The following is a 23,926-nucleotide window of genomic DNA, read 5'->3' on the forward strand; positions in this document are numbered from 1 at the left end:
GTGTAAGAGAAAAATAAAACAAAGGATTGTGTTTTGTCCTGTGATCCCCACAAATGCTCTCTGTTTGGACAACAAAATACTGTAAGACCTAAGCTGTCTTGCAGGCATCCCCTATAGAGAATGGGATGACTGCCATTGGAAAAAGGAAGCCAGACCAGTCAATTTATTTCTGTGAGTATCTAGTTTTAGTAAAGCACTGTTGTATTCAGTATAAACTCTAAGTATTGCAGAGACTGAAGGTGTCATCCTTCTCAAGTAACCCTGAAATAGTGATTTTTTTATACCAGTGATAGTTTGCCTGTGAAAGTAGGAAAACACATTGTTTTTAAACAAAGTGATGCTGAGCTGGTTGTCTGGCTCCTGTCAAGTGCTGAGCAGAATTTACTGTATTCAAAGTGGGTAGAAGGGTCTCCCTTAACAAAATGTTTCAGTGCCAAGACATGGTTCGAAATTTATTTTGTGTGTTTGGTTTCAACTAATTTTGAAATTTGGAACTATGGTTATGGAAGAGAAGTATTATATTAAAAATACAGTTACTGTAAATGAGGCTGCTGCTGGCTTGCTCTTAATTATTTCAGTGAACAGGGTCCTCTACATTTATGCATATTTATGCCATGCAGATGTATGTCTAAATCTCCTTTATGCAGGGAATTGGTGATTTCCCTGTTCATATTAGCCTCAAGGTATTGATATTTTAATTTTTAATATATTTAATTTATTGGTAATATTTTTAACATTGATTGGCAGCAGAGAGCCATGCTGTGTGTGATGGCAAAAGTAAAATCTTTGTTACTTGTGAAATTAGGGAAAAGAATTTGAAAAAAATGGCAGCCTCAAATGGCAGTCAAGCTGGGTTTCACTAATCCGTTTTGTTGACATGCCTCCCAAAGGAATCACCATAATGCACTGCTCAATAGATGAAAATCTGTTTGACTTCTGTGTCCTGGGGCATTTTAATTTAATTTTCTACATAGTTCAGAATCTTCACATGCCCTGCATACTGGTTATATTCAGACCATGCATACGTAGTGTGTTCAGAGACTCAGTTCAGGGCCATGGGCGGTTCACAGAGGAGGTCACAAGAAGGAAAATAGGTATTAGGAATCCAGGATTTCCTCAAGAATATTCCATTGCCAACGTTTTCACTGCTGCTATTTTTAAAAGAAAAAAACGTAACAATTTTGGTGTGTGTTGCTTTTTCTGGTCACTTTTCCTTGAGATTTTTTGCTGTGTCTGCAGTTCTTAGGTGTAGAAATCCCAGCAGGCATGAATTTGGCTTTGGAGACTCCTCAGCACAGCAGGTTCTGGCCACTCTCTGGTGCGAGGTGACTTATGCTTCGATGTGAATTTATAAGACAGTGTCTTGCCCAGTGTTTAGTGTCATCATTTCTTTTGAGCAGAGTTGCTTTTTCAAGTTCTGCTTTTTTCTGTGTTTGATGTGCCACAAGACCCCATATTTTGCAGCAGCTGTGAAGAAGCAGTTAGGGACACACAGGGAACCCCTCTGCGTGCAACACTGTTTTCCTGGAATTTTCCCTGAGCCGCGGTTACACGCTCCCTTCCTTCTCTGACCCATTTTCCAGACTACCCGGGAGTGATGCATTTATATGCTTTGTACATGAAGAGAAATGTATTGGTAGAGAAAAAGATACAACCACACATCCTTGCGCTTTTTTCATGTGTGCTCATTGGGAATAAAACTAGTATGTAAAAGCAAATTAGACCTTTGCAGTTACTGGGCTGTCACAAACCAAATACAAGTTTTCGGGTTTTGCTGTTTTACTTTTTTTCCATAATATGTTACAGGGTCCTCATTCTGGCATCTCTCCTTCTTAAAATGGGATTATTTTTCTTCAAATCATTCTCTATAAAAGCATCAGTTTAGTTTTGTCACATACTTTGTTTTAGTGAACAAAAAAATTAAAAAGTAAAATAAAACCCTGCATCAAGAGAGAGTTCAGATTCACGTGTCCAGAACAGATCAAAAGAGAAGGCAAGATCTGCAAGTTCTTGTAACTCTGCCCAGTGACCCCTTTTTCTTAAGGGATATATTCAGAGAGCTGCTGATATCATCTGTTGTGTGTCTCACAGGCTTGCCATTAGCTACTGACTGGGAGCTAGAGGAAACTTACCTGTTTCCCATGCCAGTTGAAATCTCACTCGCCTGTGTTTTGGTAACACGCCCAAGCAAGATGGGCTTGGGTACCAGAACTGGGTAATAGATACGTGAGTCACGGGTGGCAGATGCTGTCAGAATTACATGGTGGCTTTTTGCAAGACCTGTTTACTGGCTGAGAGTGTGCTGTCCTGGATGTTCATTAGCCAAATAAATAGAACAATGTGAGAAGAGCTTAGTTGATCTGAAGTCTTGCAGAGCACGTTGGCAGTGGCATGAACCCATCTTGAGGACAAGTGTTGCCTTTGTTTTGAGTGGTGTTCACGTGCATGTGTATTTATGGATGACATGTGAGGCTGTTATCTAAAGCACTGGCTTTATCTAAAATACACTGTTTGAGCTTGGTTTATTAAAGCTGGAAATCTAATTGTCCAAGGAAAGACAAATGGATCTTTTTGTCTCCTGACAATTCTGATGTTTCTCTGGAACTTTCCCTGTAAGAAAAGAAAGAAGAATTGTACTTTTTGAGGAGCCCTACTATATGTGAATGACTAATTAATGCAAATATACACAGATATGCCAAAAGATGGTACGAAGCTGCCATGCACCGAGAATATCAGCATCTTGAAGTGAAATGTGCTTCTAAGCCAGGTGTAAATTGAGGTGAAATAACCTGCCTGCATGTTCTTTCCTACAGCTTCTCTTTAGGCCCTGTCCCCACTGAATGCCGCCTTGGTCTATCATCAGAAAGGCATTTAAGAGGGCCTGTGAATTTCACGCTTTTCAAGAATTTTAAAATCCCTGTGCACTGTTCTAGGAGCAGGTTCACACAGTTCATGCGTGTAGTGCTTCTGCAAGGGGAATGCTCAGAACAGGAACAATTACCTTCAGGCATCTTGGAGGGCCTAGTTTGCGAGGGAAAGTTTGATTTCCTGGTAGCTTTTAGAAATGGGGCCTTACTGAGCTAAGTGCTGCCTTCACACAGGCTGAATGTGGGGTAAGGTTTTCAGGGTATGGATCTTACGGAAAAGTCTTATAGACATTTTGAATGCAGAGGTCAGACCAGCTCTGGGTTGAATCAGGGCTGTATCAGGAAGGAAGCTGTTATCTGTAGGATCTTGGATCTTGACCTCATTCACTGCAGATGTGAGAGGATGTGAGGAACAGAAGCAGGAGAAGGGAAAATCTGGCAGGAAGAACAGAAGACAATTTTGCCATTAAGTTTCAGCAGAATTCTGAGCAAATAACTTGATTATGTGAGCTTGTCACACTGTGTGTTAGTTTCCCTTTTTGTGAGGAGCACAGTTGAGTACCTTGGGTGACCCTCACTGGTGTCAGTGTTCAGCCCCCAGCCTATGACAGAAGGCAGTGAGATGTGAAATGACTAAAATGTTAGTTAACCTGAGAGGCTGGCTGCGTACTCTAGATTTAAAATGTCTGTGCCTCTGTCTTCACCTGCGAAGAGGAAGAAGCACTGCCTCTTCTTTCATGAGAGTCTTGTAATTTTAAAAACAGATTGTAAAGAGAACCCGAATTTTCTCATGTGCCAACCCTGCACAGGCACACTGGAGATTAGTGGGAATGGACTTGACAGTGCCCCACAGCATCCTGCAACTTGGGCTGAGGAGAGGAGGACAACTTACTCTGGCTGTGAGGAGCTGAAGGGGGACAGGGCTCTTTGCCAGCTCTCTTCACTATTTGCTGGTGGCAGAGGATCTGTGGGACTCGGGAGTCTGGAGCTGTGCTTGTACCATCAGCACAGGCTCTCTCCTGCCCTGCTCCCTTCAAGGATGCTCTTCTACTGAATGTGTTCATCCCAGCCTTTGCTGAAGCAGCCTTCCTCTTCCAGGCTCACCCCCTCTCCTCTTTGACTCCCAGTTTCCCTCTACTTCACCTTCCTCACCTCCTTGCTCCCTTCTCAGCTGTGAGTCCTAATCACTTACCAGCCTTAGCTTGCACACAGTAGATTTTTAAGAAGGTAAAAGAAAAAGAAATGGAATTGATGCAGGATCTGCCCTCTCTTCCAGTTCAGTGAAAAATTTGCCAGAAATTTTTAACAGGTTCAAAACAAAGTATGTTTTCCGAACTTTTTTTTGGAAACTGTAGGACCCTTTTGGCAGAAATATAATTGAAGCATACAAATCCAAACAGAATGGTTGAAATCTGGCAAAGGTCTAAGGAACTGAAGACAGCATCGTCTAATGGGAAGTGTCAGACAATCTTAGTAAGACTACCAGTCCTGCCTGTAATAATACTGTAGAGGCCCAGAGTGGGAGGCACACAATGCTGAGGGGAAATGACAATTCTTTTATAATTAAATACACAAGATTTGTAAACAATGCTGCTATCTTTAAAAAGTACATGTTTGAAAAACACTTCTGTGGGACAGTTCTTTTAGTGTATGTTAGCAGTGAATATGTTGTGGTTGCATTGGGGTAAGATCCTTCTTTCCACAGTAAGTGTTTGCAGTCACCCCATGTTCGACAGCGCTGAGATTGTGTAAGGTAAGAAGTAGAGGAATGTCTGTGCCAAGTTAGAGCACTGGTCAAAATACCCTAATCTCCTGTTGGTTTGGAAGAAAATAAATACTCTTGTAGTAACTGCTTGCATAAATACATCCAGGGGTGAAGTGTCTTTACCCCCAGGCAGAGAGTGGTTGGTTTTGCCCTGCCCCATGAGGGCTGGAAGATCATACAGTGTGGCTTGTCATTCCCTTTAGTGTTAGTAGAGATTGTGGTCTTACTATCCATGTAATTGTTTCAGTTTCTGGAAGACAGTAAAATACTAATAGTAGAGAAATTAGATAATGCTTATAATATTGTAACTGAGGAATTATAATCTGACAGGAGACTGTCCTTAGATAAATCTTGGCCTTCAGAATACTCCTTTTACTTTTCTGCCTGTGGGGATTTTTGCCTGTCTCGACTCTTGCACACTGCCTTGTGTTCTGCATTGAGGGAGCTTTTCCTAGAGGCTGGAGGGGTTAATGCAGAAATAGATGACGGATAAGTCTGGGACAGGCTGTGATTTGGACTTGGAGAACTATCCCAAGTAACTGGCCAGGCACCAAGAATATAGACAATTTGGAAAGCCTATCAGCAGAGCAGTGGGGTTCTCTGGAGCAGCTCTGGGTGAGGATTATGTCAATTTAACTGCAGTACTGTGTAGTCTGACTGACATACCCACAGTGCCTTTAGTTTGTATAAGGAAAATTTATTAGCAAACACATTTTGTCTCTGGGATACTAATAAATTGAACGAGAAACTCCTCTTTTCTATCCCTCCAACATATGTGTAAAAAATAGAGGAAAATATTTTGATTAAAACATTTCCACTCCCTTTTTAAATTTTTTTAAATTTTTTTTCTTGTTGCTGTTCTCCAGCCAGCTGTTGAGCTGATGAAAAGCCTGGAAGGGCTGCTAGAATGGAGATTTTCTGAAAATCCAGGCACATTTCTGTGGGAGTTGAATGATTCAAAATTGAGTTCCACGTAATTGACTGGAGATCTCTTCCAATACAAATGAGAAGTCTGTCGAGCAGTGGTGCAGTTGAAGAGGTTATTTCTGCCTTACCTCTCCTGGGCACAGCTGGTGGGTGGGATGTTTCAAAAGGGAAAAATTAAGAGTCAAGATACAGTGATTGAGCTACCCACACACAGAATCTTAGGGGTTGGAAGGGACCTTTGAAGATCATCTAGTCCAGCCCCACTGCCAGAGCACATCTATCTGTACCTAGAGCACATCACACAGGAACGTGTCCAGGCGGGTTTTGAATGTCTCCAGCGAAGGAGACTCCACAGCCTCTCTGGGCAGCCTGCTCTAGGGCTCTGTCACTCGATCAGCAGATCAGCATTGTGGTTTTTTTAGGTATATAAAACTGTTATTGTACTTTTGAATTGTGAATTTTAATTATTGCAAGCAGTTAAAAGCTGCTGGGTTTTTTTACCAGCTGCTTGGTGACCTAGATGACACGAGTGACTGGCCTAAGTCCATTTCTCTTTGAACAGGGAACCACACTGAAAATACTGCCATTACGTTGGACTTCCTCACTGGCAGTCTCTGCTGGGAGGAGGAGGCCTGGAAGGGTTAGAACAGCCAACTTTCTTTCAAGTCCTTCTTTCTGGAAAATTTTCCACTACTGCTAATGTCTGCCAGAACACCACCAAGAGCATTAGCAAAGGCAAGATGCTGGGGCAGCTGTAATTGCTGGGGTTGTCAAAACCTGCTAATTTCATTGCCTGGAGACACCTGGAGCTGTGTCTGTCCTGGCATATTTGGTGTTGCTTCAGTGGAGCTCTACAAGTGGCAAAGTCTCCAGACAAAAGGCCAGAGTTGACATAGTTGTGGTCTCTCCAGACCGTGGTTAAGACACATCACTAGGGTGGTATGAGGGGAAGTTTCCATCAACCATTGTTCCCAGCTTCCATCCACCACTGTGGAGTTCTACAGCTGGATTTCCAAAAGAGCTTAATGCTCAAGAGCTCTCATTTCAGCAACTTAAATAGAGGGGCCAAGTTCTTTCCAAAACACTTGGCAATCATCAGCTCCCATTGAGAACAAAGCTAAGCACATTAAACAGCCCAGCCACTTCACTGCTGGGAAAATTTGGGTGCTGTTGTGAGCACAGTGTGTTTAAATAATGCAGAGACTGGCAACAAAGGCATCTGGCTCCTGATGCTGGGCAGCAAGGTGCTTTACCTTGGCGTAGCCTGGGCAGCTGGTGGTGCAGGCTTCCTCCTTGGCTGATTCCTTGTGCATCACAGTCTCTGACCAGCTCTTTCTCTGGATGTTGTGACAGCTGTGAAGCTTGCTGATGTGAGGATGAGTTGGCTGCTGGGCACATGATGTTCAGATTGCTGTGCTTATTTGACCTGCCTCTGATTGCAAGGAATTTAGTGCATAAAAATAACACCCTAAACACATTTGGCAGAAGGATGCACAGCTGAAGTGCTGTGCACACACGGGGAGAGGAGCTTGGAGAGCTGTGTAATGTGAGGCCACGTACTGTGCTCCTGCAGGAAGAGCAGTGGCAAGTCCAGCACAGCCCATGCTGTCATCTTGGGTTACGACTTCCAGCACCACATGGATGTGATGGCCATTAGCCAGTCAACTAATGAAGACAGGTTCCTGGCTTGTACTACTGGCAAAACTTGATTGAATAAATAAAAAGATACCAAGTGCCAAGGGTTGCCTAACCTAAAGTGCTGGACAAGGAAACACTGGCTTTTCTGCCTGGTGTTTCAGACACCCTTCTTAACGTTGTTGTCCTCAGTGGAGTTCTGATCATTTAAAGGATTGTGAGGGAACAGGGAGTCAGCCTGCATAGACTGGAAGAGGTGAGAGTGCAATGGGAGTGTAGAAATATCTTAGAGGGCAATAGTCTTTGTGCTCTGGGTGGTAACGTTTGGTTGTGTGCATGGCTTGTTCAGGCTTTGTGTTAGTGAACAGCATTCACTTTGGGTGAGCTTAGCATTGGCACCAGGGACATCTGGTGTTTGGTGAAGCAGCAGATCTGCAGTGGTGAGAGCATCTTAAACCAGGGGAAGTGAAATGATGCAGGATCTGGGTTGGTACAGGTTCTTCTCCCAGATCACCTGGGAGATGTTGCCCGTTGCTGCTGCATTGGCAAGATGCAGTGCCTCCCTTCCTGTTTGAAAGGAGCATTTTTGCCCTTTTCCTTTTTCAGAGAGATACTGTAACATTTCTTCAGGCAACTGATAACAAAGCTCATGGAATTGTGTAATATGCACGTTATAGATAAATGATAATATCTAAACTGATACTGTGTATCTAGGATGTCAGCAATATTTAAATACAGGGTCTTTTGTTGAGGGCAGTTAGAGAGCTAGGGCAGATTTCACAACCCACTTGACTTTTAGAAACACCCTACATGCTCACCAGAAATACTGTAACAGTATTCAGAGCTGGAACTGTGCGTCATTAATGTATGTACGACAGAATTTGCAAGGTTTGTATGTGCCTATGTCTGCACATTTGTCTGCATTAAAAAATACACCTGGCCGCTCTGGTACAAGTGCACTCACATCAGAGGAAGCCTGTAATCCTTGCAATAAGCCTGTTCCTGCAGGCCGCGTGTCGGCGCTGGGATTAGGCAGCCGTTCCAAGCCGCGGGGCTGCCGCGGAGCGCGGCGCTGTTCGGGCTGGCTTTGCAGCAGTTCCTGCCCCGCGCTCTCCCGCCACGGGGCGTTGCAGACGCGCGTGTCCATTCCAGCCCTCTGCGGGCAGAGCTGGAGCACCCGCCGGGCGGCGGGGCGGGCTCTGCCCCTTCCCGGGGCCTCTCCCTGCCCTTCCCGGGGCCTCTCCCTGCCCTTCCCGGGGCTTTTCCCTGCCCTTCCCGGGGCCTTTCCCTGCCCTTCCTGGCTGCGCTTGCCGGAGCGGGCGGGGCTGGGACGCGGCCCCGGGCCGGGCAGCGCTGGGCGGGCGCCCCCTGGCGGGAGGAGGGCGCCGCTGCCTCATCGCTCCGCTCTGGTACCGCAGCCGGACCCTTCCCCCGGGCTCGCTCTCCTATCGACGTGTATATATTTTAATAACTTTGATCCTCCTTTTCTCTTCTCCCAGGCCCTCGCTGACCTTTCCTGGAGGCTGATATTTTGTCAGTGCTATTTTAAAATAGGAGTTACAAAAGAGGAGCTCTTTGTTAGCAAGCCCTGCTCTGCACAGTGCAATTCCCTGGTGCATCTTCTATGCAGTTCCAATATTGTTGCTGCAGTCTTTTAGATTAAAGTAAGAACTACATTGTTAAGGCTGACCTTGGTTTGGAATTAGAAATGACATTTAATGTTTACCGTTTTACCCCCTAAGTACTGCAGATGCAGGCAAAAATAAGGAAATACTACACAGTCACAGGATGTTTGTGTGGTTATTATGAAAGCTGCCATATCTCTAATGTCAAAGTGAATTAGTTAATAGCCAGAATTATAAAAGAATTTCTGCTTCTATCAGAAGTTCTCCCTCTGAAGTCTGTGAGGCTCGAACTTCTGAGGCATGTGAAAACTTCTGAAGATTCTGCCCTCAAGGATAGCCCATGTTTAGGCAGCTGACTTGAGGATCCTATTTTTGGAACCCTTCGTTGAGATTTTAAATTGGATTTTTAGTGGGAATGCTGCCTGAATCGGTGGTGTAGGACCTTAAAGGATATACCTAAGATTAAAAAAGAAAAATGGGGGATACCATTATTTTCTGGGGATAGGCTCCTTTTTATTAGATTTTATATACAGTATAAGAGCAATGTAGCATAAATAAGTGCTCTTTCACTTTTTGCAGGGCATCTTTAAGTAGTCATTGTAGTCTTTCATGTTGATAGTTTTCTTCACTGGCTTTTAGAATATTACCAGTAGGATTTAATGGAAAATACTGGTCTCTTTACTGGACAGCACAGCTTGAAAATTTATTTTCATGAGTTATTGTCCTATTGCAAGTACTGTACATTGGTTGTAAACTAAATGTACCTTCAAAGGTATAGGTAGGTATGAAGAAATAGGTGTAAAGAAGTATGTGTATGAGAAACCTGGGAAGTTGTGGTGGATAAATCAGAGCTAAATGGCAGTACTTATGATTTGTTCGTAAAGGTGGGCTCTTAATGAAGTGGCACGGGTTGGAGCACTGTCTTCTACCTGCAGTCTTGTGCAGCTCTGTTGGATTAATTGATCTTAAGTGGGCATCCAAGATTAGCAACCAGAATTAGAAACCAGTTCCAAAAACAATGGCATGAGCATGACTGGATCTGAACATACACCCAACAAAATGCACAATCTAATGTTTAGCAAGAGTAGGTAACAAATTTACAGTGAAAGCTTGAAGAGTTATTGCTTGCAAGATGTCTGAGGGTCTTCTGAAATCCATGCTCAGTGATGTTATTTACATGTTTATCCTTTATTTCTGTAGGTCAGATCTTGCCAGCAAACCGAAACACACCAAGTCCCATTGATCCTGAGACTATCCAAGTTCCTGTTGGCTACGAACCTGACCCTGCAGATCTTGCTCTCTCCAGTATTCCTGGCCAGGAGATGTTTGACCCTCGTAAGCGCAAATTCTCTGAAGAAGAGCTGAAACCACAGCCAATGATTAAGAAAGCTCGCAAAGTCTTCATTCCAGATGACCTGAAGGTAAGTTGGAACTGGTGACGAGGTTGTTCCTAGACACTCTGGGGCAGCTATTCTCTGAAGTGTGGGTTTGGGGCATGAATCTGTTTTCTCGTGTAAAATAAATCTGCCAAACTCAATACAGCTCTTGTAGAATAAAATAATAACAATTCTGAATAAGGCTGAGGGGAGGATATCCCTTATTAGTTACATAACAGTTGAAATTCATGAGATCAATATTCATTTCCTTTGTATGCCAGGAACTTCCTGTGTGACCTTGCCTTGGACAAGCTTACTTTGTCCCATATTTCCCCACTTATGAAACAGTCTGATCATGTTTCCTTTTCCTCCATCCTCTGTCTGTCTCATCAGCATAGACTGTGAATTCTTCCCAGGATAATCTGTCTCTTGCAGGGTCCATGGATGTCCCTGTTTATTAACAGAATGAAGTACACTGTGTGGAGGATGCTTTAGCTCTGTCTCTAATAATGAAGGGGAACATGTCTAATGAACACTACTTTATCTAGGTGAAAGAATCTAAACTAGCTCTAGAACAGAACAAAATTATTCTGCCAAGAAAGGTATTTTTCAAATATGTTAGAATAATAATAATACAGTATTTAAAAAGAGCACCCTTGTCTGTCCCTCTCAAGCTTCTGAGGTGTGAAGAGGACAGAGCAGGGCAAATTGATCAGTTGATTCAGCTTACCAAGCAACTGTGAAATTTGTCATTATTTACAACGTTCTGTTCCCAATATGTGATTTCCAAAAGGATCTTTTTTATCAGAGGTAGCAAGTGCATAATTCTACTGTTGCTACTGGCCCCCAAGACGTGAAAGCCTGTTGGAGTCGGTGGGACTCCCTGGCTGTGCTTGGGGAGAGGCTGGGCTGCCATGTGTTTACACCAGTTTGATAGTATGAGGGAGAAAAGCTGATGCTATTTACTACTTTATGCCCAGGGGTACTGTTGTGCACGTTAAAAGCACAGAAATGCCAATTCTAGTAGTGTTCAGGTGTCTGTTGCTGTCACTTTGTCTGTAGCATCCTCAGCCTTCGGTCAGGAAGGTTTATCTGCACGTGGCTGTTTCTTACTTGGGCAGACAGGCCACCAGTGATGCTGTGTTGGCCTTGCAGAGTGCTGAGAGGTCTGCCTGAAGAGGGGTGTTGGATGCAGAAAAGGCAGTGTCAGTGCAGGGAGACTGGAGTGAGCTCCTTAGTGCCATTCCTGCCTTTGTGGTACCTCCTAGGATCCTTATATGTCAAAGCAAACGTTGGCCAAATCTGCCCTTGGACACCAGGGCTGGAGAATACCAGTGTCCTGCATGCAGCAGGGCGGCACGGAATATTTCAGCTTATGCCTGAGCTAGAAATTCAGGGTCTCTTAATTTCCCTGAAATGATCACATCAGTTGCCCTTGAATCGTTTCAGAGTGCTTGACCCCTAGTGCTGCTTCTGCCCTGCCGTGTGGAATGGCTGTTGTGTTCTGGGGGAGGGTAAGCAGATTAGACCAGTCAATCGTCTCTGGGTTGCATGTGATTTTGAAATGCCAGCCTTACCTCTTTCAGGCCTGGATTAAGGGATTTGCCATAGCAATTTGTTAAAATAAAGATGGATGAAGGCTAGGTGGCACACTAATAAATTGCTTAAAGCTGATTTTTATGGAGTGGAATGAGATGGGAAATTATAAACAAGATTTGGGTCATAGCTTTTTGCCGCATGCTTGTTTTTAAGAGTATTTTTGGGAGTCCCATCCAAATGCAGGTGAAGAGCAATTTAGAGATATGCTGGCTCCAAATCACCATTGTGCTTAACGCCTTGTTAAGCTGAAGTGGGAGCAGTGGGAGAGGATGCAGAGCAGTGTTAGGCCTGGCAGGGGCTGGCATTTCCTGCTGAGGGACAGAGGAGTAGTGGGGTGTCTGTTCAGTGCAACGTAGGAGCAGGTGGCTCCTGGTCCCTGTAGTAGGTATGGAACTGTGCTCCCATGCTTGGAGAAACAGGAGAGCCACAGAGGCAACTGTAACCATATAAAAAAATGGAGGGATGGCTCTGGGAGGGGAAGTTGGAGCTGTATGGCCTGACCAGGTAATGTGGGGGCAGAGTGGCTGCTTCACTCTCACTCTGAGAGGACTGATTGTAGCTTTTTGTGAGAGATCCTGCCTGCTTTGTATTTTCTGGGTGATTCCAAATATCTAAAACTTAATTCAGTTTCAAAGCAATGTTGAAGCTGCCATTTCACTGAAGGCCACTTCATTTGAAGAGTGACGTTCAGTAGTGACTTTAGAGCCATTGATGCACCAATGCAATAAGGTGAACTCCTAGAGGCAAGTCTTTAGGCAGAACACTTTGGGAATGTGTTAGCTTATGAAACTTCAGAGGTGAGTGGACCTATTTCTGGCAAACGCTTTTTTTTCCCCATAGTCAAAGCCTAGTGTACTAATCTCCTTAAGGGTGGTACCACTGCAGCCATCCTTGTGCCAAGGAATCCTCTTCCAGGGACTTGCTGCTCTAGGGTGCAAGCAGGAGCACTTTGGGGCTCTGTAGACAAAGGTGAATGATAGATGGAATGGATGATACCATCAGAGAGTGTGACCCAGGTGTTGGCTGGCAAAGGAGAAGAGCAGGGCCATGCAAGAGGTAAGTGGTGCTGCTCCAGCAGCCAGTCGAAACTGAGTCACCAGATGTGAAGGTGGATTGTAACTAGGTCAGCGTAGCTGGGACATGAATTGTACCCCTGGAATATTGCTTCATTTTTCCTTGGAGGAATTCATGGTCAAGAGGATGAGGGAGTTAACGTAACCATTTTGACAGAAACACGGGCAGGCATCTGTGCTCCCTGGCTGGACTGTGCCCCATAAATCTGTCACTGCTGTCCCAGGGCTCTCTGGGCCAGGCAAGCAAAATGGGCAGAGTTCAGTCATCCCTGGCCCAGAGGCTGCGGCTCAGAGCACGTCCTGGTGCCCGCTCAGTTTGCCGAAATCTAATATCGTTTGTTTCTTTCTGTCTTTAATGAGCAGGATGACAAATACTGGGCAAGGCGCAGAAAGAACAACATGGCAGCCAAGCGCTCGCGGGACGCCCGGCGGCTGAAGGAGAACCAGATCGCCATCCGCGCCTCCTTCCTGGAGAAGGAGAACTCGGCCCTGCGCCAGGAGGTGGCCGATCTGCGGAAGGAGCTGGGCAAGTGCAAGAACGTCCTGGCCAAGTACGAAGCTCGACACGGGCCCCTGTAGATTCCAGGATGGGGGGGGGGAGTGGGGTTGTTGTTTGGTTTTTTGGGTTTTTTTTTTTCTTTTTTCTTTTTTTCTTTTTTTTTTTCTGTTCCGTTGCGGGTTGGCATCTGCCTAGATGGACAATGTGTTTCCTGTTTGATAGCACCGCGCCCAAACCAACCTTTCTGTCTTCAGCACTTTACCAGAAGCAGAAACAAAACTGACGTTTGTTTGCGTGTGCGTGTACCTGTGTGTGTGTGTGTGTGTGTGTGTGTGCGTGCATATGTGTGCACGTGTGACCACACATCTGTATCTGTGTGTGTGTGTGTGTGTGTGTGTGTGTGTGCGCGCATCTCAGCACTTCCCATTTTTATGAAGCCCTCTCCAAAGGGTGCCACATTTTTACCTGGACAGTTGAGAACCGACCGCCATAGTAAGCTTTTTATTATATTTTTTCTCAGTGCTGCTTCAGAATAGGTTTTGTTTTGTTTTTTTATGTTCTGGTAACCGGTTCCATCCTCCTGATTTACTTGGAAAGATCCCGGTATAAATGATAAAAAAAAAAAAAAAGGAAAAAAAAGAAAAAAGAAAAAAAAATTCAGTTTTTCGAGAGTAACAAGCTATTGTTTCAGTCTGTCTATCCAGAAAAGTTAACATGCTAGTAAAGTGCACAAATAATAATTTTAGTACTACACTGCAGAGATATTTAATTTATAGATTGCTTTTGTTGTATTTTAAGTTTTGGTGATAATTGTCTTCAGATTTAAAGTGCTGTTAGCCTGAGTTAGCTGTACTCATTATAGAACCCATAATGGCTTCTCTGTAGCTGTTAAGGTTCCTTTTCTCTCCACAGACCCCAGGTAGGTAGGAGTGCTGGTGGTAGAGCACAGAGTGTCTCTTGCACTGTCTGTACCTGAAGCAATAACCCCGTGTACGCTAGCGCGCATGCTGCCCGCCTGCTCCTGCTGGCCCTAGGATGGTCTCCGTGCCCATCAGGAGTCTTCATGTCTTTAACAAAAAGTTTAAAAGTAAAAGCCACGTTCACGTGAGCATGCTGGTCGTGTCCCTGCTGCAGGGAGCGCATGTATAAGAAGCAGGATAATTAGTTGAAATGAGAACGAAATTAATAGTATCAAATCAGATCCGATGGTGAGATCAGAGGGGCTTTTCTGTTTTCAGTTAGTGAAGCATCTCTTCAAGTTCCATTTTGTGATTAAAATTTAAATAAATACACTTGGTTTTTTCCATGTTCTGTAATATATTTTCTGTGGATTATATCTTGCTGTTTTAAAAATCACTTTTGTTCAGTTAGAAGTTGTCACTGGTTTGCAAAGCCCATCTTTCCTAGTGATTGTTGCTTCGAGTGTGACATGAACTGATGGTTCTGAACTTTGTTGTTTTAAACTCTCTTTGCTTTTGAACACACGTGTTCTGATATAAAGTGGACTTCTGAAAAACGAATGTAAGAGACACTGGTGTATTTTAGAGGGGGATGGTGTTGTCATATACTGTGGTTAATCCAATCAATTTAAGTGTTTACTATAGACCAAAAGAATAGATATTATAAAATGTGTAAAGTTTATACAGAATAATTGTAGTATGTTTGTTTTGTACAGTATTTTTCAAGTACAAATACTGACAATGTATTTTGAAAGACATATATATAGCAAAGAGAAAAAGCTATTCCATGTTTAAAATATATAGCAAAGATATATATTCTCCATTATTGTACAGAGAGGAACTGCTTTAAGGGTTTGTTGGATGTTGGTTTTTTAAAAAAAAATCTTTAATATTTTAAGCCTACCACTGGCACACGGGCATGTTCTGTTCTTTAAATTAAATTTTTATGGAAGTAATATGGCTTCCCAGGGTGTTCCATATTACTGATAAAGAGAGAGATTTTATTATCATTTTCCATCAGAAACACATAAAGAAATAGGTTAATAGCGACAAAGCACAAGAGGGTCGTTAGTCAATTATTGATTGGACAATACAAGATTTTGTAAAGGCAGAAAAATAATATATAACACAGAAAAAACCCAACCCTTAGTAATTTCTAATCTGCTGCTGCTGCTAGAATCTGTTTCCAGCTGAATTTTTTTTAATCACTAGCTCTGTTGATGTACATCAGCTGTACATACTGCATGCAGTTATTAGCACGGGAGGGAAATACTGTGCTACACGTCTTGCTCAGGCTTCTAAGTGTGTTGATATTGTTTTCAAATGAAGAAATTGTTCATTCCATTAAATCATTTTTCATGCTGCAGGAGATTTTTACAAAGGACTCAGCATTTTTGTGCAGCATTAAAAGTACCCTCACATCAATAGCATTTTTCCAGTATTTTCCCTCAAACATACCTGACTGCTGGGTGTCCCTTAACATGCTGTACTTGTCTGTGGACCATTTGTTCAGCAGGTTGAATTTCCATGTGCTGCAGCAAAGTTTAAAGCATAGTAAGTTATTTTTTTAAAGGTCAGTATAAGCTGCTGGTTGTGTGGGGAGAGATGAGACTGGCAGGGCTTGGCACAAGTTGGCCGAGCTGCCTTAGCCACAATGAAGCAAAGTGATGTTTTTCCTTAGGCAGCAGCTGGGATCAGCCCCTGCTCCCCGGGCAGCACCATGGCAACTGGCATCAACTTGTCATTGCCCTCACCTGGATTCTTCTTGGGGTGACACTTGAACAGCAGGAAGGGTGTGTCTGAGAGCAGCTGGTGCACATGGAGCCAGCATCATCCGTGGGTTCAGTGTGACCACAACACTTTCTTGAACATGTAAAAGGCAGCTTGGAAAAAAGAAAATAAAACAAATACAGCTAATTCTTTTTCTTTTGGACAAGGAAGGAGTGGGAGATGGTAGTTTTTGTAGGCTGGATAGCACAGATTTATCAAGTCATGGCCACAGAGGAACACAGGTTCCCAGCAGCTACCTTGTCCACCAGCAGCCCCAAAGCTGCTCAGATGCCTCCTCATCATGTCCCGCCAGGCAGGAGGGCAAGTGCAGAGCCAGCATCTTCAGGCTGGGGGCTCTCAGAGGAGCTCAGAGGGCTTGGGCACTCACCACCTGGGAGGGAGGTACCCTGCCCTGGGAAAAGCTCACCCCTAAAATAAAAGGAAAAAAACAAAACAAGCAAACAAAAATAAATCTGTGGACTGAAACTCAAAACCCAGGTTCTCTAACTGGGTCATCCTCCCAAAATAACAATAAAAAAATAAATGAAAGTTTATCTCATTTTAAGTTCCCAAGGACAGCTTAGCTGGGTTCATTGCACCTCTGGGGGCTTTGTTGCTCATGAAAGAGTTTGTAGGTAAATGAAATTGTAATTTTATAAAAATAGAAATATATATATTTGCAGAATAATTAATAGTGTGTCTAACTAATCCACTGACCTTTATTAAACCATAAGCATTGATTAAATGCTTGTATTTTATTTTTGTTTTTTTTGCTGAAACTTAGAAGTGATTTTTTTCTCTTTTTAAAAAAGAATGCCCTCTGAAAACATGGAATTTGAGACGTATTTGTGAGTACAAGCACCTTGGGGCTCTCCGTGAGAAAGCCCAGAGCAGGGGAGGGAAGAGGGAGGGGAATGACTATTTTTCTTCTTTTTTTGAGCGGTGCTAAAACCACTAAGCCTAGCACCATGGAAATAAAGTTCTGACTTGAATCCATAAAAGCCAGACATTCAAAGGCAAAGGGAGGCTCTGGAGGGAGGTGCCTGGTTTCCCCTGTGCCCACAGGGAACAGCTCAAACCTGCAAGTGCAGGTGGGGTGAGGTCAGTTGTGCCCAAAGACCCCCTAGCATTTGAATATCTTGCCTCTGTGGATTTGTAATAACCCCAATTGCTGCTTTAAAACTATTTTTGCATGTAATTTACAATAGAGATGTGCAATTTATTTTGTTGACCTTTTTTTTTTTAATGTGAAAAAAAAAAAGTGTATTAAAAATTACAAAGTGATCAACCATTGTATTCCTGGCAACACCACGAGACAGCATCTGTTTAAATACAAGTTTAACAAATAAGATCAAATTAACTGTTTGACATGAAATGGATTGCATCCTGTCTGCTCTTCAGCCCAAATATTTTTATTTTTTTGGGTTTTTTTCTTTTTTTTTTTTTGTCTGTTATTCTTAATGTTTAATAAACTTTTAAATTTTTCTTCTCTCACCTGTGTCTTTGCTTTGGTGTATCAGGGATTGGGCTCAGGGCTTCTGGGAGGTTTATATGGTTCATTTTCTACTCCCACACTCTGGTCTGGGGGTGTCCGGAGGCTCCAGTCCCATTGGGGGGGGGGGGCAAATGTCCCCCCCCCAAACCTTCCCCAGCTGCTGCCAGGCCCCAGTGAGGGTGCTGCCGGAGGCACCTCGGTGTGACCACAGGAGAGGTGCTTAGATTGGGAAAAACCTTTCTAAGACCTTTCTAAGAGTAGGATGTTTAGAACTGGTTTACATTTTGATAAAAAAATACAGACAATGATATTAATTCAAGATGAGTATTAAGGTTATAGTGTAAGCTATAGCATATCATTTACATCTATTTATACCTTATGTACATCTATCATGACATTTGATCGTTGCTGCCCAGACAGTGACACAGCCATCAAAACGCTGCACGTTAGAGTTTGGTAAAAAAAGGTCCTAGTTTACAAAATTAACAACTTACCACCATGAGACTTAATATTTTGTATAGAAGACATAGCAGCTGCTCCCTGCTTTCAGATACAAAGTTTATATGCAATACATCCAGAGAAAGAAAAACAGTATAAATAACCCTGCTATACAAGTTAGTGGTTAAAACACCTGCACATGTGGGGCTCTCAATGCCTGAAAAGGGCATTTGATGGTATAAAGGTCTGTTTTCATAACATGTTACATATTATGCACACAGTATATTATAACACACACATTCTCACAACCATACATATGTTCTTTATCTCTCTGTATCTATAAATTTAATTATTATCTTTTCATACCACGTGTTTAGCAGAATTAATTTTAATAGTTTTTTTTATATATGAAATAGATTTAATGGCTATAAAGAACTGGTTTCAATCTATCTATGGTCTAAAGCACACAAAGTACATTACAGTGCACACGAGTGCACACTAGCCAGCCATGTGGGTCAATAGCACAGTGCACAAACACACAGCTCAAATTTAAGGCATAATAGTGAGTACTGGGCACAAAAGTCTTATGTTTCAAAAACAGACACATGCACTTGCTCAGTCTCCCCACCCACACACACTCTCTCTCTCTGTCCTGCTTTCTGCACACTGTGCACACACTCAATAGTTTTATTTACATACATTAATTTATAAATTGCTATATTTTATATACTTACACATATATTTAAAATGAGCATATATAGGAAAAAATATTTACACTTGTATTTTTATATACATATTTAGCAGAATTGCTTTTTTAAAGCCAGCTTTATATTTTAAAATGTATAATTATATGAGGTAGAGTTTTTTCAAAAATATAAAGCTCTGGGGTTTTTTTAGCATATAGGAGGCACAAAGTATATTGGTTTTGAAATATGGACTTAAGCACAGATGCTCCCTCTCTGATGGTCTCTGTGGTGCCCCACACAGTGACTGTGTCTATAGAGCTGTGTATCTCTATACCTGTATACAGCTGTCACTCAAATTACTATATTGTCAGAGCACAAGTTTAGCAGCACATAATTAATAATATGGCTTTATATCTTTTCTCACACACAGACACATTTTATTGCTATAAAAGTCTGGTTTTACTACATATGTTATATATAAGGCATACAGGATAGTTCCTCTAACACACACACACACACACTCTCACACCCACACTTTAATTACTTATTGTGTCAAAGGTGTTTTGCAATTAATGCTGTGCATTATACAGATTTGTCATGCAGGGTGTGTGTGTGTTTACAGAGCTCTGGCTACATATATACTGCTGTCTATACAGATATAAATTCAGGTTTCATACAGATTATTGAGCAGAATTTAATGATCTAGGATTGATATATCTGTATTGGTACAAAGTTCTGGTTTTAAGATACAGTACATATTGTACTCCAAGTACATTAGTTATAACATGCACTTACATGTCCTTACACTCCTCACTCTCAGTATCGAGCTTTCCATCTAGACCTTTAATAATTACATTTTCACACAGCCTATGTAATAGAATGCAAAGACCTTTGTTATTTTGATAGAAAGATGCGTATAAAAAAATTGCAATCACCTATATATAAATGGCTGGGCTTAAATAAATAATACGTATAATGCACAAAACATATTCTTAAAACAGAAACTCTCTTGCCCTCACTCTCTCCCTGGTCCTGTGTGTGTGTCTGTGTGTGCTTTTAAATAGAGTATTTAACGGCATTTACTTAATACAGCTTTGTATGTTTTTTATACACACATTCATTCAATTGATAAATGTCAGGGGTTTAAGATCCGTATGTCTTCTCATGAACAAAATGTCTCTGCTGTAATCCACGCATGGTTGCTCACCATCCCCAACACTGTGCACACCCATAGTGCTCAGCCTCTCTCCCTATATCCATATACAGATACATATGTAATAATTATATTTCATATAGTATATTTATCAGTATTTACTCCCTAAAGTCACTTTGTAATTTATAGCAATAAATCTCATTGTTAGAAAGCTGTTTTTATACATACTGTGTGTATATATATATATATAAAAAAGTTTTGTACTAATACACTCAGCTTCACACACACTGCTCACTTGTGTGTGTAGCTGTAGTCCCCTGTATTTAAAGATCTATATACAGTTGTATATACAGATATAAATTCAGTTATACTGTCATACAGCATAATTTAATATTAATTTTATGAATATTTAGAAGAATTTAATATTCTGGGTGTATATTTATGTATCTGTCCTTACATATTTTACTACTATAATAGTCTGTGTTTAACATTCATTATAAGTTAGGCACAAAGTATATTAGGTTTAATACATGCACGTGTAGCTGCACAGATAAATAGCTATAAACATAACAATTATGTTTTCAGAATGTATATTAGCAGCATATTTGTTAATAAATTCATTGTATATTTCTATATATAAAATAGATTTTAGTGGTATATCAAGCTGTGCTTACAGAAAAATAATTATTTTAAAAGTTTCCCATCAGTGCCACCCCCTTCCCTTCCTCCCCCCCTGAGACCCCAGGACCAAACTGATGGTTCCAGGCCATGGTACCACCCAAACCCCAGCGAGGCACAGGCACCTGTGCTTGACGATAAGCCACAAGCAGCTTAATCAGGGCAGCTTTTAAATGGCTGTTTAATCTGCTGGTGTCTGATGCCCTCTGGAGGCTGAGATGCCAGAGATCCCTTCCACTCCCACACCCAGCCACTCCATGGGCTGAAAAATCCCTCATCCCGCCCACACCAGGTAGGCAGGGTCATAAAATACGGCATCACCTGTATAAAGTGACTTCCAGAAACAGCCTGTGAAATCGCTCAGGCAGGTCACTGCGGGGCTGTAAATCTCAAGTCTTGCTCTTCTGATGAGAAGCAGAGCAAGGAGAGGCTGGCTTCTGTCACTGCCAGATTTTATCCCTGGCTCCAGACTGAGCTGGGGATGGCTGGCTGCTTTCAGCTGCTCAACTTAAGCTGCGTTTGGTGGAGATCTTCCAGCACTGCCTGGAAACAGCCACACCAGCATGGGCACCATGCCTTAGACCAGTTCCCCTTGCTTATCCTCCTCCCCAGGCCCAGGAGATACAAAACAAACGTCTCTTTATGAGATGCAAAGAACATCTTTTGGATTAGTGGCATCAGCACCAGGGTGTCACTGACCTACAGTGTTGGAAGCGCCGCTTGCTGGCGGGGACACCCCACCAGCTTTGGAGACCCAGGCTCCTACACAGCCGAGGCTTCAGGTCACTGCTGGTTTTGTTTTTTAGCCAAGCTCCAGTTTTCATGTAACTGATCAACAATAAGAAGATTTGAGACACTTTAGACCCTCTATTACACTTACTCAGTACAATAAAACAATTATTCAGGACTGAAATCTCTTATCTAAACTGTGTTCCTACTTAGAGATGTTGAACCAGGTGATCCCTGAGGTCCCTTCCAAACTGGCATTCTAGGATTCTATGAAACAAACAGGCAGCCATACCCACAGCACGGCTGGACACTGTGTTGTCCACAGCAAGTCAAGCCAGTAAAAAAAAATATTTAAAAATCGCCTTAAAATGGCACGTAAAAGTACTAAATAACACTTGTGGTCACACCTGAGCATGACCCGTGTGTTTCTGCTATACATTCGCATTCCCTTTTTTCACGCAGTCACCCCCTCAAACGTACCTGAGAGCCACGGAAGCTCTCGGCGCCAGAGCCGCCTTCCCCCCAGCCCAGGGACCCCAGCCCAGGGACCCCAGCCCAGGGATCCCTCCTCGCCCCCCGCCCCGCTCGCTCCGGCAGCGCCGACACGAGGGGTCACACACGAGCCGTGCGCGGCTCCCCCGGCTGGGCTGGAGCCACCGCCTGTTGTTTCCGCCTTCACCCCGACCCGCGTCCCCCCCCTCCGCGCTGCGACTCACCCGGCCCTGTGGCGAGGGGCTGCGGGGACAACAAAGGCCACAATGTCCCCAGCACCACGGCCTGAGCGCGGCAGGGCTCTACAAACATCCCCCGGGGGTGTCTGGAGCAAGAGCAGCATCTAATCAAGATGCTTCAGCTGCCACCTGGAAGTGTAAAACACATTTGGCTTTAAAAGGATAGTACATTTTGCATCTTGGTAGCTGAAAATGTGAGAACTAACCACACCATTAGATCACAAGCAACACGTTTCACCTGGGACTGATGAAACAAGCCACAGGTGATTCCTGCTAACAAAGACTTTGGCCCAGGGCCCTCATTCCTCTCACCTGTGCTTGTTGCTGTTTTACCTCTCTACCTTTGCAGCCTTCAGCCAGAAACATCTCCTCTGGGGACAGACACCTTCACCTGCACAGTCCTGGACACTGCATCCATGCAGCAGATGAGCTGGTTGCCCAGTACCAAGGCTGGGGAGTCGCAGTGGCACATTCATGTGGGACATCCCACAGCAGCCTGGGCAGGAGGGCAGCAAAGCCAGAGAAGGGAAGGGGCCTTTGCCCTGTCCTGGTTTCACAGCCCTTTGGGCCCTCCCCTGCCCTTTGCCCCCTGCCCTGCCCTGTGGGACATGGCTGGACGTGGCAGTGCCCAGGGCTGCAAAATGGGATTGCAAAGGCAACCCCCCCTCCCAAGGCTGCATTGCCAAGATGACCCAGAGGCTGCAGCCACCTCAGCTGCAAGTAAAGAACTGAACATGAGCTCTGCCAGGTGCAGAGGAGGAGGAGGCTGCTGCTGGGTGGGGGAAGGTTTAGTGAGGAAAGCTGGAGCCAGCATACAGTGGTTCAGCTCAGGCTCCTTTCCAGCCCCCACTGCTTGTTTCCCTGGGGGCAGGGTCAGATTTGCTTCCTCTGGCACAAACTATGGACAAAGATCTCAGTGCCCACCCCAGCACACGTGTGGGCAGGCCCACCAAGGGCTGCAGGGGATTGTCCTGGAAACCCTCCCGGGAGCTCTGTGGGAAGCAAGTGCAGCCCTGGGGATGGGAGAGAGAAAGCATTAAAATACTAAAAAAGCAGCCCAGAAGTAAGAGCAAACCAGAATTAGTTTTTTTTAAAAAAACAACAAAGCAACCAAGAAAAATCCCCATTGACACAACAACAATAAAATAAACCCCTCTGCTTGTTTCTGAGGGATTGCCTGCCACAGGGCTGCTGTCCCTCCCTCCTGAAACCGACTTCCAGCTCCTGCTTCCCCTCTCCCTCTGCTCGCACCGTCACCGATTCCTCATGTCCTTATGTCACATTATTAGCTGGCAAATTGTGTCTGAAGTCACTGTGGAACAACCCACTGGCTCTGCTAAACGAGTTGGCCACGATGAAAGATTGAAGGGACTGAGCTTGTTTATATCTAAGGGAGAAAAAACTGCAGACAGGACAAGGAGGAACAGGCTGAAATTATAGCAAAGAAAATACTTCCTGGACAGCAGAAAAAAAGTCTAAGATGGCAGAGGGTGAAGCACTGAAATAAACTGCCTGGGAGGATTGTGAAATCTCTGTTGTTAGAGGCTTTTTAGAACAGGTTGGACAAGCATGTCAGGAATGACAGGCAGAGTTCATCCTGCCTGCAAGGCAGAAGATAGGCTAAAAATATCTGAGTCCCTTCAAGCTTTATTTTCAGTGATTTAGCAGAAGGCTGATTAATCTGCTCAGCACCACCATCAGCTTCTAGACAAAGGCCGTTTTCATCCATGAAACATGTTCATATATAACACATTAAAAAAACCACTAAACCTATCCATATTCCCTTCCTATAATAATAATCTGCTTCTTAAATTAAGAACTATGCACTTGGGAAGATGGTTGAGTTCCCACAGCAATGATATTCAATCCTTTAGCATTTATGACACTACTAAATGGTTGCTGTTTGAAGCTGTATGTACCA

General features: G+C 43.4%; 1 protein-coding gene and 1 long non-coding RNA gene across 4 annotated transcripts in view; one reads left to right on the forward strand and one right to left on the reverse strand.

Moving 5' to 3' along the window:
- Window positions 1-17,589, forward strand: part of HLF (HLF transcription factor, PAR bZIP family member) — a 36,037-nt gene extending 18,448 nt beyond the window's left edge. The window contains exons 3-4 of one of the 2 annotated variants that reach the window (XM_051635211.1): window positions 10,020-10,240; window positions 13,228-17,589. In XM_051635211.1, coding sequence (XP_051491171.1) covers window positions 10,020-10,240; window positions 13,228-13,446 — 440 coding nt within the window. In that variant the 3' untranslated portion in view covers window positions 13,447-17,589. The remainder of the gene's footprint in view (window positions 1-10,019; window positions 10,241-13,227) is intronic. The other variant, XM_051635212.1, reaches the window with a different exon arrangement.
- LOC127391929 (uncharacterized) lies at window positions 14,687-22,508 on the reverse strand. 2 transcript variants are annotated; one of them, XR_007891149.1, is made up of 4 exons: window positions 22,318-22,508; window positions 21,991-22,134; window positions 21,245-21,373; window positions 14,687-16,524 (listed from the first exon to the last, which is right to left on the reverse strand). It is a non-coding gene; the product is annotated as an uncharacterized LOC127391929 (long non-coding RNA). The 2 variants fall into 2 exon arrangements; XR_007891148.1 differs by lacking the exons at window positions 21,991-22,134; window positions 22,318-22,508 and having other exon boundaries at window positions 21,245-21,819.
- Window positions 22,509-23,926: the final 1,418 nt, after the last annotated feature.

This window comes from Apus apus, chromosome 17 (assembly GCF_020740795.1).
Source record: "Apus apus isolate bApuApu2 chromosome 17, bApuApu2.pri.cur, whole genome shotgun sequence".
In the NCBI taxonomy this organism is placed as follows: domain Eukaryota; kingdom Metazoa; phylum Chordata; class Aves; order Apodiformes; family Apodidae; genus Apus; species Apus apus.